The 15,168-nt window shown below is 37.7% G+C and overlaps 1 protein-coding gene across 7 annotated transcripts in view; it reads right to left on the reverse strand.

The window, feature by feature from the left end:
• Window positions 1-15,168, reverse strand: part of PUM2 (pumilio RNA binding family member 2) — a 67,385-nt gene that overhangs the window by 10,448 nt on the left and 41,769 nt on the right. For 5 of the 7 annotated variants that reach the window (XM_065835020.2, XM_065835019.2, XM_065835018.2 and 2 more), the window contains 4 exons: window positions 13,252-13,395; window positions 11,934-12,215; window positions 6,934-7,170; window positions 325-592 (listed from right to left, as the gene is read on the reverse strand). In XM_065835020.2, coding sequence (XP_065691092.1) covers window positions 325-592; window positions 6,934-7,170; window positions 11,934-12,215; window positions 13,252-13,395 — 931 coding nt within the window. The remainder of the gene's footprint in view (window positions 1-324; window positions 593-6,933; window positions 7,171-11,933; window positions 12,216-13,251; window positions 13,396-15,168) is intronic. The other 2 variants (XM_065835026.2, XM_065835023.2) reach the window with 1 other exon arrangement.

Below are 15,168 nucleotides of genomic sequence, written 5' to 3' on the forward strand. Positions count from 1 at the left end.
GTACCTGATGATGTATTGCTGAAAAATGGTTTTACACTCCAGATGCCACATATTTTGTTTTCTTAATCAACGCCTTTTTGACACCTAAATACTAGAGTTTACAAGTCTAGTTATGAGGCCATTTCTACACTGAGAACTTCTACAAGCAGCTAAATTTATACTACTTTTATAGTGAAATGTCCTGGAGATGGAAAAGGTCAGCCTAAGAGCACACGTAAAGGCATGCTTTGTATTAAGATGACTAGCAGCTCATTCAAATGTTTGATGTTAGCAATAAGAAAGCAGTAAAATATTACTAAGCTATTAATTTACTATGATAATTACCTGGAACCATGCTGGTCTTGGGAAAATTCAACAATATGTCCAACAAGATCTCTTAGTTGAAGATTAGGGAAACGATTGTTTCTGAAATCTTCCAGCAATCGACTACGTCCAGAAGGCATAATGTCAGACCTACTGTAACGGAGGCGCGAAGGAGGGAAGAGCTGACTGGTGGAGCTAAAAAGACTGGAGGTACTTGCCGCACTGCGATACTTTGCTTCGGCTCCAGGTGCTGCAGAAATATAGCGACCACTACCATTTGTCAGTCCTCCTACAAGGAAGCAGTTCTGTCAGTAAAAGCATTAGGGAAAACAAGCAACAGCAAAATAGTCAGTGTACTAGAACTAGGGATACACCCTGGAGCCAAAGAAAACAACAGTGTTGTCTTGTTATCTACATTTACCTCGTTACGGTTGGAGGAGTTAGATAGCTTTTTCTTACGATAAATAAAACCATTCTCCTCCTCACTTTTATTTTACGTGAAGGGCACCAAGAAAATAAGTGTCATTAGGAGAATATAACGAAGCAGGTAAAGTGAGCACCCACTCAGACGTACTTTAGAACTGGATGGGCCTTAGCTTAGTGGGCAGATTTCCACTTTGCAAGTAACGCTGACTTGTGCTCTTGTTACAAGTCTCAAAGTTAGCCAATTGTTTCAAAATAGACCATGAAATCTGAACTACCCTTCAGTCCCTGCTGAGCTACCTTTCCGACTGACAGTGCCAAAGGGCATTTTTGAGAAGGCACGTGGTGCCTCTTGTCACGCTGTACCTGTTCTGCAGGGTATCTATCTGGTGACTTCAGCATCCTGGGCTTTCAATCTGGTACCTCTTGTAAGCCCTAAATATTTCAAATTTCAAACCAGGGAACTAAGAATGATCTACTTAATTCTAAACCAACCAGAGATATATCAAACTGAAGTTCCTTTTAGAAACATGAAGACCTTCCCTTGTTGTGAGAACATCTGTAACTCTCCCTACACTTCCTATTTCCTTACTTCTAAAACCTGAACTGTCAATGTTTAGGTCCTGGTCCTTTTTGCTACAGCTATCATCACCTCACTCCTGTGAATTCTCCTCATATATTGCTCTCAAATCAGCTTATGTCACTCGTAACCTCTCTCCCCTTGCCTTTAAACAGGCAGCAATTACCATCATAAGCATGCAAAGCACCTTTCTCAACTACAGTAGGATTTTAAAAGGGATACTGCTACTATACTGCAAGCAGAAATATTCAAAGACAGTTCCCACCTAGAAACCTCAACTCTACTACTAAAAAACGAAACAAAAACCAAACCTAAAATTATTGAGTATGGATTGGAAAATGAAAGCATTTTCAATTTCCCTACAAATTATCTAGAAAGTGATACGGTAACTGAAAGCCCTTTCAGAGTCAAAAGAAATATCTACAGTTGAATTTTAAGAAAATTGCAGTATGTGCTGTTTGAATGGTGCTCTATTACAAAACTAATTTAAAAAAAGAAAACAAAAGGAAAAAAAAGCAATCAGCTGACAGTGCCCCAGCCAAGCCTTCATTTGGTTCCAAGTATTTATAAGGCCAGGCAACAACAGTGTTACAGTGGGCTGGTAATTTATTAATGGTCAAGTATCTTCTTTGAAAGGCCAAATCAAAATCCCAGAATCTGGCATGTTAGTGCTCTGCAAGACATCAAGCATAACCTTCATTGCACTGTATAGGATTATGCCCTAAAATATAAGTAATTAGTATTTATTTTACAAGTAGTTTTCAAAATTCAGTGCTAAGAATCAGTAAAGAATCACTAAATACTCTATGCCCCACAATACCTTTTAGAAAACACTAGGTTTTCATTTAAATTAAAGCCTCTTAATCCTTTACAGTCAGAAAAAGATCAGGTTTTTTTAAACTATCATTTCTAGCTTCCATTGACAACCACAACTTCCAGAAAAGAACCGACAGCAACACGATACTACCAGACCAAAAGAAAAAAGAAACCCAACATTCTGCAGGTGGAGCAGCATGCAGAGTGACACCCTACAGTCATTCCTCCTCCAGGAACAGCCTCCCAAAGAACAAGAACTCCTACCTGAAATTTCTCATCTAGTTTATTTAATATATGAATGTCAAGCTGTATAGTACTGCTATTTAATGCCAGGAGAGGGCAGCAAAGCCCGTTTAAAAGGAACTCCTGCAGGCTCCTTTCCTCTGTAGCATCTCTAGTGCTCCACTGGTCTTATGCTCAGTTCTGTGCCAGAAACCAGCAGGTAGTTTTGATCATATGTTCACAAGCTGCACGGCTCTAATTAGCATGGCTCTAATTAGCATCCACTGTCATGGAACTGCACGTGTAAATCAGGAATTGTTTCTGCTTTTCTTTCCTTATTTTTTTAAGCTGAGCCTTCATACAAGTATAAATCGTGACAATTTATCGAGCAAAAACTTGGTAGCTTCCAACAAACATGCTATATATGTGCAGTAGAACTGCATGTATAGAATACATTTCACACTCGGGATTATCAAGCCTTTCTTCAGTCTAATTTGGGAATCATCCCTTTTTAAGACTTGTAAGACTACTGTGCTGTAACTGGGAGACTCCTGTCCAGCCTGTGAAACTACTTCAGACGATCATGTTGAGCAGGATGATAACACAGGCAGGCTGAACACATATCCACTGTGCCTAGAAGAACCTGTCATATTTCAACAGCACACGAAGCTTAACCTTGTAAAACCCTGGATTTAGTAGTAATTTAATAGGTAATTGGCTCTTTTTTCTTATGTAACCTTTCATTACGGTAGCAGCGTTATAGCTCAGTGGCAACTTGGCAGACTTGAAAAACAGTAAACCCCCAAAACTAAAAGCAAATTGTCACGGGTACTTATTATATGCAAATATAATCTTGTATACAATGGGCTATTTTCCTAAATATTGTATTCAATTACTTTCTCAGTCCAAAACCACCAAAGTGTTAGTGTGGACATAAAGGACACCTGGTCTCTTTCCCAAAAATTTTGAGTGTGAACAGCTTAGAAATGGAAACTGAAATCTGAATTCTAGTTACTCAAATACTCCTGGTTATTGTACCACATCCCTGTGCTCTTCAAGAATACAGGACACTTGTTTAACAGATACTGATTCCAAATGAGAAAGGTAACAGCTTAGGTTTTACAGATTATTTGGGGAACATGCCCTACTGAATAAAGTATCTGGTCTAAACATTCCTGCAAACACTGACATTTTCAGATGTATCGGGCATCAGCAGAGTCACACGGCTACAAACCAATGGGGAATAAAGCGTGCAGTTCATTCTTCAGATAATCACTTAGCTACCACTTCTGATCTGGTAAAACAAAGATCTGATGCAATGAATTATATTAAGTTGTTTTACAGTTTAATTGAACCTAAAAGAGGCACAGAGGTATAAGGGGATATTGGACTACCTAAAACAGCCTTACTAAGCTTGAAGGACACAAATCACGTTAAATCACTAACTCCTTAGCATGGATAGCATCTTTAAGGCAAAGGAGAACATTAAGAAAAAAATACTAAAAACTAGATCTAGGCGCATTTATTTTAATAGCATTAGTCTGTTAGTACTTATTACCAAAGTATTTCTTCAATCGTTTCTAACCAAGACATAAAGCAGATCTACTTCATAGTAACTGTTTACATCAGTCAGCAACATTATTTTCTAGTAAAGTACCTGCTAGTATATAAGCACTTCTAACTTGATTTTTACAGAGTATTTGTTCATCTGTAAAAAAAGTAGCTTCATCTCATCCTCAGCTAAAAACTTCATGTTCATATGGAAAACAGAATTACATATGTATGTACACATATGTATCTTTTTTTAAATGAATCAATGCAAGTGGCCATCATGCCTGGTTTACTGAAGCCCTACAGAGTATATACCCAGTAGAGGCAATGCAAAGCTCCTCACACACTCCTGCCAAGGGGCCTTTACTCTTACCCAGAATGACTGCTCCTGAAGATAAAACATCAATCTAAAGTACTAACAAGCTTGGCTTGCAAAGCACAGAAAAGAATTACCTCCAAGAGCCCAGACTGAAAAAAATCCTACTCTACACCAATGCTAAAACCTACCATCAAACAGAACAAGCACTACCAATCTAAAAGGATTTCGTAAAACATAGGAAAAATACTTCCTCTGGCAGTTTCTTTTGTCCCTGGGAGTGAAAGGGTAGTTCAAATTCATGACCTTACTGCTCCAGCTGATGACAGTAAAGCAGCAGTTACAGACAGCTGACAAATCCCTTCAAATACAGGAAAACTGACACTAGAACAAAGTAATTAGCACATTCCTATTTTAGGATGTTGGACAAGAGTTGGTGAGAAGAGAGAAAAAACAATAAAATATCACAAATTCCTTGTAAAAGGGAAACTGGTCTTTAAGCTACAAATGGCAGCGGTGTCTGACAAAGGGGTTATAAAACCATGCACCCTTTCCCAGGATTGTGCTCGGGTATTCTGGTGGCCAAAACAGGAGCAACCGAGTTTGATGCCCATTTGAAAGCAGGAGTTAAACTTAGCTGAACCTGTCGATGTAAGGAGGCAGGACCACAAGTTTTGAAGGTGGAGGGAGGGCTGCATTTGACAGGCATTATCAGAACACCAATGGAAACTGCATGCAGACATGAACTTACAACGTTGTTCTACTCTGAAAAGTGACGACAAGATAATCATACCCTGCTGAAAATATACTCCCTGATTGATTTCCAACGTAACTTCTCACTTGGTGAGAAAGCTTTGCCTTTTTTTAAGTAAGTGAGAACAAAACAAACGCTTCCAAGAGTGGCTGATGGGCACACCAGAATAAATTTAACAGAAAAGACAATTAACTGAAGACATAGTCTTCAACTTTTTGCGCTGGTGCACCTTAGAAGTAACTGCACAAAGATATTACACAGTGTTGAGTGCAGGAAATGCTAAAAAAAATTACTGTGTTTTTGTGAAAGCAAAAACCCAGAAGACCTCAATTTCCAAATTTCAGATCGATCTGGTAAGGTAGCAAAGCTCACTCGTTATCGAGGTTCACCAGGACACATGGAAGCCACCGAGGTTGTGTCAATTTTCAGAGTACAACTGTACATTCTGGTCTTTACACACTGATCTAGTACATTATTTTAACAAACTATTATGCTTAGTTCACACTGCCAAACAGTCCAAAATGGATTAAGATCAGTATTTAACAATTTCTGCTGATGGAGGTAATCCTCTATACTGATCGCAACTCACTTTCTCAGAACTGGAAAGTCTTTTATTTAACATTTATCAAATGTGAAACAGCACAAAACTTTAAATGTTCTGAATTTTAGATAATGCCTTCCAAAATTTGGCTGAAGTATAGTTTTCAGTAATATGAAAACTATTGTGAGAATACTTTGAAAAGAAAGAAAGAAAAAGATTTCCATGATAACCCCATTGTCAGATGTTCAGAACTTTCTCAAAAGCCTCCATTTGGGCTGAAACTTTCCATGCTTGGTCTCAGCCCAAAGGTGCACTTTGTAGACCTGAAAAAGGAAAAAAGGTAAGTAAAAAAAAATAAAATGTGCTGAAATATCCCCTCACCCAGTTTTACTTTGGGTATTCAGCACTTAACCATGAAGGGGAAACTGAACTGTAAATGTAATATATTTAATTTACTTTTAACCTTGTTATACAAACCATTCACACATTTCTCACTCAAAGTGCATTTTAGCAAGCACTTTTAAACTTTTTCCAGTTTTATTTGCACTAACAGAAGTATAGGGGATTAGGTTGCCTATTACATGCACAAAACTGTGCATGGAATAATTAGTGAAGCAACAGACAACTCAATCTCGACATCAGATCTAGTTTCACTGTATGATTTTAGCATCCAAACTGAATTACCACAAATTTTTGCAGCAACAAAAGAGAAAGTTTATCAAGTAACCTCAGGTTAGAGGCATTCTCTTCTCAATATACTGTAGGCTATGGTGGGGTTTCTTTAGATTTTGTTTTAAATTTTGAATTTTTGTTTGTCAGCTTGAAACTTTTCTAAAAAATTAGTATCATCATTCCTATTCCTATTTCTTTCACAAGTGCATTTTCTTTTTTTCCACCAGCTGGTGATAAACTATTGCCTTCCTGGCCCATGATGTAGTAGACTCACTGATTCAAAAACCACCTTTCAGTACATTTTACATTGAGAACTTTGCTCACTTTTCTACATTATCCTGGTAAGGGGCAGTAGTGAAAAGCACTGTTAAATACAGTATCACCTTAGAACATCCTTAAAATAGTAATACACTGAAGTAGAAACAGAAATAATGCACCTTTGCTTGTCATACTGTGGAAACATAATGCAAAAAGGACCAATAAGTCTTACTGGGCTTTCTATTGGGCATCTGCAAGGGAAGAAAAATCAGTTGCTGGCCCGATATGCAAAAAGCTGCTGAGTGCCCTCCACTGTCAAATCTCTGAGCACCCGAGCATGGAACAGACCCTCTTCATTGCAAAAATGTTTAACAGCAAAGGTAACGTGACATCTCTTACGCAACATATATTTTACACATAGAAATACATACACACATACAAACAAAAAAGTGGCTTTTTTTTTGTTTTTTTTGTTTTTGATTTATTTTTTTTTTTACCTAAATGCAAACTGGATGAGGATCCATGTGATGAAAGTGATGGCGGTGGCGTAAGTGAATGTCCTGGCGTTTGGCTTGGCAGAGGCATGCCTATTGGACTTGGAGAGGAGGAAAATCCCAGACTATTGTAAAAAGGCTGCCCTATGGGTGCTAGGCTGCTACTAGATCTTTTGTACAAGTCAGAGCTAGTAGATAGAGAATCTCTCCTTGTGGCACTACTACTTGCAGAACTGCCAACTGAAGAAGAAATAAAAAGACCCTAATTACACAGTGTCAACTGAATAAAACCTATCCCCAACTACAGCTGGGCAATAACAGATGCGATCACAATAATTACAGCAATCGTTATGACAAAGACAATTACTGTGATAACCACACATGCTCTTAAGTAAATCTAAGTGGGTGTAAACATATCACTGATAAGTTATTTCACCAATGCTCATGTCTTTCAACATTTCATTCTAGACTTCTCACAGAAATATTGCAATACTCTGTTTTAATCATCTGGCTTCAGGTTTTGGGACAAAGATGGAATTTCTGAATGACACTCTCACTTTATAGAATAAATGATTCTAAAAATACTTCCACTGAACTCTTGGATAATATTTTTCCACCCTAAATTAGTCAGACAGCGTTACGTGATTTCAGGAAAAAGGCTGGAGACAATTGGTTGTTGTTGTTTAAGGGTTCAGAAAATAATCTATGTTGCTGTTCAGTTGTTTCTGAACTTCCTCATGTCTGTGAACCTCACACCTGCAGGAAAAAACATCACTAAAAACTCCCTACAAGAATTATGGTTCTCAAAGTAGTGTTTTGAAAATATAGACAGAAGGAACAGGCTAAAAAGATGATGAGAAGTTCAATAGAAATAGAAAATTAAGGTGAGAAACTGAAAAATTTTACTGCTACCAGTATTTCTGAAAGTCAAATTAGACTGGAAGCTTTGGATAACAGTGTTTTAGTGAAGGATTGGTTATCCTGCACAGCATCATTCAGCACGGCCATGGACAGTCTAGGATAACAACAGAACAATAAAGAGCTTTCAGAAGTGTTAAATTCTAGTATCTGTTGCATACTAGTGAAATATTAAACCAGAGTGTCTATTTTAAACACTGGGACATTATTATAAGCAAAACCAAGATTAAGGATATTCTGGTAACAAAGATGCTTCTTAAGCTGAATTTGGAAAATTGTTCTCCAACTTAAAAAGGAAAAGGTTGGAATTTATTTATACTTCCATAATCTTTACCTTTGGAGGTACCTCCCTACTACAGCTGGCACCATGGTCTAATCTGAAGGGTGTCTGACACTTGCCATTTTAAGACACTAATTGGTTTCCTCCTAACATTAGTAACTTGGCAAACACTTTTCATGGCAGGTACCTGCTTGGACCAAATATTTCAAAGAAGTTCCACCCAAACAACACCACCATTTTAGAAAAACAGGTGAAAAAAGATGCTTTATCCCTAGTAAAATAATCCAGCTACCTATTATTGGAGAAGTTAATGCTTTAATGTACTCAGACCAATGTGCCAGCAACAGGAGACCTTTATTTTCATGCTCTATTGGGTTGAGCTAAGAATCTTAGCAAAATCACACATCATACAGTTTCAGCACAGATCTGCTACAGACTCACGGCTGAAAACTTAAAACTCCTGCCCATCTATAGTACATCTGAGATGGCTGATAAAGGTTTCTCCTGAAATTGACTTCCAGGTTTCTGTGTGCCATGCCAAAAAATGGCCTCTGAAACTGCTGTCTGAGATCCCACCTTGTGTTTGGAAGGCTCATCAGGCAGTGTGGAAGTGAAGTTTTCCACTTCAAATGCAGAGGAGGCAAAAGCCAAACACAAGAAACAGACCAGAGGAAGAAAAAGAAAAAAAAAGAAAATAGAAAAAACAGAAGCAGGAGGAGAGAAGGGTCAGACAAAGGAGCCAACAAGGAGACTGCAAGAAAACTAGCAAGCGCTTTTGAAACCAGTGGGATTGAGGATGAAAAGAACGCAGTTCTGAAGGCAAGTCAAGCTGCAGAAGGCGTATGTGACTGTGGGGCAAACAGCTGGAGTAGCGAGCTGGTGATGGGAACATGGCACAGTGCAAGCAGAAACAGAAACGTGTTTGGGAGGAGGAGGGGAAGTGGGAGGGAAATGCTGCCTGGACACTGGGAAGGAAGACATACTAGAGGAGAAGCCAGAAGGAAGAGATACTGGACTAACTAGGCGAGAACAAGAAATCAGAAGAGCAAATTAAGGCAACAGTTGAAAGAAATCTCAAGATTTGAGACTAGTTCTACAGGTTCTGGCTCCACTGGTGAACCATGTGAATGTCAATACAATGCTACATGATGCATTGCTATTTTACAAACTATAAAAAAAGTGAAGCAAATTTCAACTTTCTTTCCGGGTTTCTCACTCAGCTAAATTACTGCAGCTTAACAAGTTACCACGAACCAGCTGAGCTGCATTTCCACACATACACAAGCAAAGCTCACGAAAACCAGAAGATAATTTGGATTTGTGTAGCGCTCCTCACCACTGTGTAAGCTAATGCAATGACTTTACACTTGGTTCCAGCCAGAAGGAGGCATCTGGAAAGCTGCCGCACTTGATCTAATTCTTTAGCTACCTGTTAAGCTGCAGTAACTTGTCATGTACCTGAACCTTTAAAATGGAGTATGAATAACTTTATAATAAAAGAACAGAGATTGTAAAGTGCATACAGCCATCTAGACTGCATGCTTGCCTATTCCTGCATTTACATTGTTGTTAACTTGTTCAGCTAGAACATGTTCACCTTTGCATTTTTTGCAGAGCTATTTTTTTTTCCCCTGCAACAACTGAAAACATAAAGGCAATATCTGTATTGACACCTGTCAATCTTCACGGCTGTATTTTAACTGAAATTCAACCTTTACAACATGCTGAGTGAAGTTACAAAGCAGCTAGAACTTAAAAACAAGTTTAATTTTTTATCTAATTTGCCTCAACATGCATGAACACCCATTTATATAAGTACTCATCTGTGTAATTCAATTAATATATACATACAGGTCAGGAACTATTTAAAAATATTGAGGAAGCATTTTTAAAGCAGCTATTATGACAAGTAAAACATATACTTGGCAGAAGGGCACTTTCAATATACTTTTATTCCAATAATACTACTAAAAATATTTCAGGTTTAGATAGCACCTTTCATCAGCACTTCTCAAACTGCAAAAGCAAAGGATTCCTCCTTCCCTGTGGAAACTCCTGTGCTAATTAAATCACCCAGGATACTGCTGCAAGATTTCAGTGTACACTGTGCTGAAGGCTTTGGAACTGACCTTTCCTACAAGAAAAAGGTTTCATCTCCTGTGCCAGAAAGAACTACGCTGATTCTTCTTAAGTAGATAGACAACTGAAATTTTTATTCTATGGAGGTTCTTGTGATAATGCTGGATAAAAACTTTTATGACTTAAAACTATTCTATCTAGAGACTTAAAATGGGTGCAATGCATGAAATACGCAGATATACTTAGGATCATTATCTATTGATGAAATGAAACTGCACCTAGAGCGAGACAGAGCTGCTAAGAATTCACTGAAATCCTGCAAGTAGCTCAGGACAAATTATATTACAAAATACAATGCTTGGATAGCACAATTACTTTGTAAATAATATCTACCTGCTGTGGTAGTATAGAAAATTGAGAAAACCTACACAACTGAGTAGCCTCTGCTTTTTTTTTTTAAGATGATATGTTTAGAGTCTCCTAGTGTACTCTTTAAAATCAGATATTGGAGAAGATCAGTGTAAAACTCAATTCTAGATTTCCTAGCATTAGTTTTGTTGAACTATGTAACTTTTCAGATTATTTTAGAAAAAAAACACTGAGTAAATCTCTGTGTTGGCATGCAGTATATTTGATGTCGCTATTCACTTCCAATTAATTACCAAATAACAAGGATCATGTTTTAACACTGAAGGGTGTGTTTTTTCCTTCTGATTTGCTTCTGGTTTTCCATAGACTAAGCTACCTTGTAACAGTCTTCACTCTTCACATTTCTTTCAACGTATTTTTTTAAATTATTTCGCATGGGGCATTTGATTTCAGAAGTAACACTTAAGAGTACAAAAGTTTTCCCAAATTCCTAACGATCTCCAAGATATGTAAAGATTATAAACAAGCTCCACTGACTTAATTAAAATAATAATTAGCAGCAATTCAGTGCTGTAACTTAAGAGATTCTTTAGAAGAGATGTAACACTTGCCATACTAATATGGAATCTGAAATATAAGAAAACCTACCTTGCATGTTTAAAAACTGTGCAAATAAGAAATTTCTGCAATAGTGCAGAAATATAATGGCAAGACTGCTTTTTTTCCTTTTTTTTTAAGAATGCAAACAGTTTGATAATGTCTGTTGAAATAGTTTAAGGCCCCAGCTTACACAGACCTATTTAGACTTAACTGCATCTGAGAGCAAACCTAGTAGAGTTAACAAGGACTATTCTTGGGATATTAAGTTTTTCCGTTTTATAAATATTATTAAAATGTTTTTAAAAGAGACACTTTAATACTAGCTCCAATTTAGAAAATCATATGCTATTTACTTTTTTCAAATTTAGGAGTTTTTCTCACATGAAAATTACACCAAAAGAATACATATCTCGAACATCACCAATTGTTATTTTAAACACAGAATGAAAACTTTCTAGAAAATTAAAAAAGCTTACTAAAAATAATAAACTCCTGGGGCAGGGTACAGTGCTCAGTGTGGAAAAGTATTCTGGAGATATCTATGACTACAGGATAATCTTCAAAATCCATCTCGTATACAGAGCCCAAATGAATTTTAAATAACCCTTTTTCTTCCCCTATAATTTGTTCTTAACTCAAATAACCTATTTTTGCATTCTTTTTAGAAATGTATGCATATATAACATGACTGGATAAAGACATTTTTTTGCTTAACACAAGAATCTCACAGAATTTCCTCACTATACGAACAACCTACCTGATGAGCCAAATCCACCAAGTGCAGAGCCGATAGCTGCTCCTAAAGAGCTGCTACTTCCAAAGCCAAGAGATGTGCTTCCTGGTTGGCCAGGGCCATGGGAAAAAAGGGAACTGCTCTGGGAGTTACTGGTCAAAGAGTTACTGCCATAAAATGAATTGGATTGGAGGCTACTATTTGTTTGCTGTTGCTGTTGTTGTGGCTGGGCACCAAGTGGCCGAAAAAGCCCGTTCGTGGCTCCCGCGAGATTGTTTGCTGTTCCTCCAGCTGAAGCAGCTGCAGCTGTAAAACACATGTTTTCAATCACAATTAACTCTCTCAAACATTTCTGACTGAAAACGGACTATTCAGATCTAAATTGTATTTTCTCAAAGCCCTCTTAAACAACCAGAAATTCCCATATTAAAGAACTGAGAGACTTCATAGTATTTCACAGTCTTAATTACCCAAGGAAAATATGAAGACAGTATAGGTTGTAGGCTAATCAAGGCTGCAGAATTGTTGCTGTAATGGAGGGAAGTTTCAGTGTAAACATATCAGACATTACTGTTTACTGAACTGTACTTTTATATCCAAAGTTGCAAGAGCAGAGTTGCAGCTAAGAGTCATGCAAAGACATCTTCAGCTATCAATGTCAGAAGAAAGTTCTGCATAGAGAAAGAAGTTTAGATTAACTGAAAATCTAATTTACTGAACACGTTAATTTAATCCAGTATTTTAGATTTTAAGTTAACAAATGCAATAAATACAATGGTTCATTGAAGTAGTACCAGACCCTATCACTGATACAAAAAGAAAACTAGAGGCTTTTGATATGACTAATTCTCCTCTTGTGCTGTCCATTCCACAGTTTTTTTCCTTGACACAATTTTCAGGACAAAATACTTCAGGAGAAAAGCACAGCAAGGCCCCAGAGCGCTCCATCATCTCCTGCCAGGCCGAAGCAATGAACTGATGCTTCCTAGAGGACACCATTTACGGGACTGATGAGAAGTGCATGTAATACGCATGGGGAGAGGAAAGGGGAAAATGTTCATATTTGACAAGCAATATTAGCAGAAACATGCCTATATATGTATGGGGAAAGGACTGTAAATCTGAATTACAAAAGAAAAACTGTATCTTTGAGAAACGGCAGTGTCTCAGACAGGGAGGTGACAGAATACGATAGAGAGCATGTATGGTATATCCTTCACAACTACAGAACTTCACAGATGTGTACAGAACACAGCAACAATATCAAATACTGATCAACAAAAATCACTGTTAAGGTTCAGTACAAAGTGGAAGAAATGTCCACGCAAGACCAACCACTTACCGGCTTGTGCTGCTGCAGAACTGATAATAACAGGGGTTGAGGCCACCAATCTGACTGGTGCTCCAAGGCCAGTTCTTGCTCCAGGGCCTACTACTAAGGCACCAGTCTGATCGTAATAGGCAGTGGGAGCTAGTACTTGATAGCCTACACAACACAGAACACAAGAGTCAGTAGTACAGACAGTCTTATAAAATCATTTCTTCTCTCTTTGAAATTCTCTGACAACAAACTACAAGGGAGAAAACAGCATTTCTGCCATATTGCCTTAGAACATGAAATGGACATTAAAAAAACACCCAACAGTGAACATAACACCATGTGACAAAATCTTATTTAGGAACATTCTACATTATTTTTCAAAACTAGAACAACAGCTAAATTTAATAGTCTGAAGTAGAATTTTATTTCCAAGTTAACAAATTAAGTTTCTAACACCATAGTGAAAAGGTACAGGAACAACACAACTGGTTGCATTTGGATCACTATTGAATCAATTTCATTAGCAATTTAAAATATTCTGCATTTCTCTTGTACTCCTTTGTACATGGAAAAGGGACTGAAGTCTGTACAATTAAAGGGCTGAACTAAATGTAAGTTTGACAATTCCACACATTTCCTAACCACATTTAAAAGTCATCTACAAAAACACATTAGGAAAGGAGCGTTCTGTGGGCAGGAATACCTTGGACCAGTCAGTTTCATAGAAAAAAAGAGACTGTAATCCAAGTATAATTTCATTGAGTTGAGAGTCTGAACTGGGGGAGAAAAAGGAGAGAAACAAGTAGTAGGATGGAAAACAGGATACACGATACAAATGAAGGAAAGCAAAAGAGAAAAAAGGGCAAAACAAAAAAACCTTTATTTAGGACAAGAACATGTTAATTAATTTCAAAGCTCTGACACTTTAAGAACTGGAATAAAAATCCCTAAAAAATGTAAGATGAGCTAGGAAAGGGTACTGACAAGGAAAACATAACACCATCTCATTTTTAGCTCAATTACTCTTATAAAGCATTAAAACTCAAGAGAATTTCAATATTCCTCCCATGTTTAAATATATACTAATGCTATTAAGAGAGTCAAGATTGCAAAAATCACACATCTGCTTTTGTACATCTAAGAACCAAGATTTTCCATTCTATTTTAAGTCATATTTCATGTACGTTCAGAACCAGAATTGTCTCTGAAATAGATTTGGACCCGAACATAAATACCTGGGCCTCTAATTCCAGGTGAGCACCTCAATCACCAGGCTTCTGAGTCATATTTTCTCCTACTCAATTTCTAATACATCTGTGGAATCTCTTTTGGAGCAAGGCCTAGATGCCTTGCTCCAAAAACAGAGCTGGAAACACCATCTGCCAAGTGGCCTGGTGGTTACAGTTCTCTGCAGGGAAGCTGCACACAGGTCCACATTCTCTCACACCGAGGAACTCTGAAGATATGAAAGAGACTCGCTTACTGAAAAGGAGAGAAGTGATGAAAACCCATATCTTTAGGTTCAATTAATGACTCTGGAAATAAACGCACTGTAGTGGTTATTAAAAACCTGTCATTACCATCATTCCAAACCCGTTCTCACTGCTCACAACTTGTTTTGCATTCCGGGTGCATCTACCTTTTCCTTTCCCACCAACAGCACAGGACGAGAGTTGTGCCCCACAGAATGTCTGGAAGTTTGGGTAGTTAAAACCAACCCAAACAGGTTCTGACAAAGGAACTGGCTAGGAAACCTTCACTAGAGATGCCAGTGCTTCTACCACCTACAGCACCAAGATACAACGAAGGCTACATTCCCAAGGCAGGGCAAGGTGACAGTGACTGCTGTCTGACTGTAGCTCTCTACACAACACAGTATAAAATATTACAACATCAGTGACGCAGCAGGAAAGCTCTTTATAATACCACATACATTCC

Source organism: Patagioenas fasciata, chromosome 3 (genome assembly GCF_037038585.1).
Source record: "Patagioenas fasciata isolate bPatFas1 chromosome 3, bPatFas1.hap1, whole genome shotgun sequence".
Lineage (NCBI taxonomy): Eukaryota > Metazoa > Chordata > Aves > Columbiformes > Columbidae > Patagioenas > Patagioenas fasciata.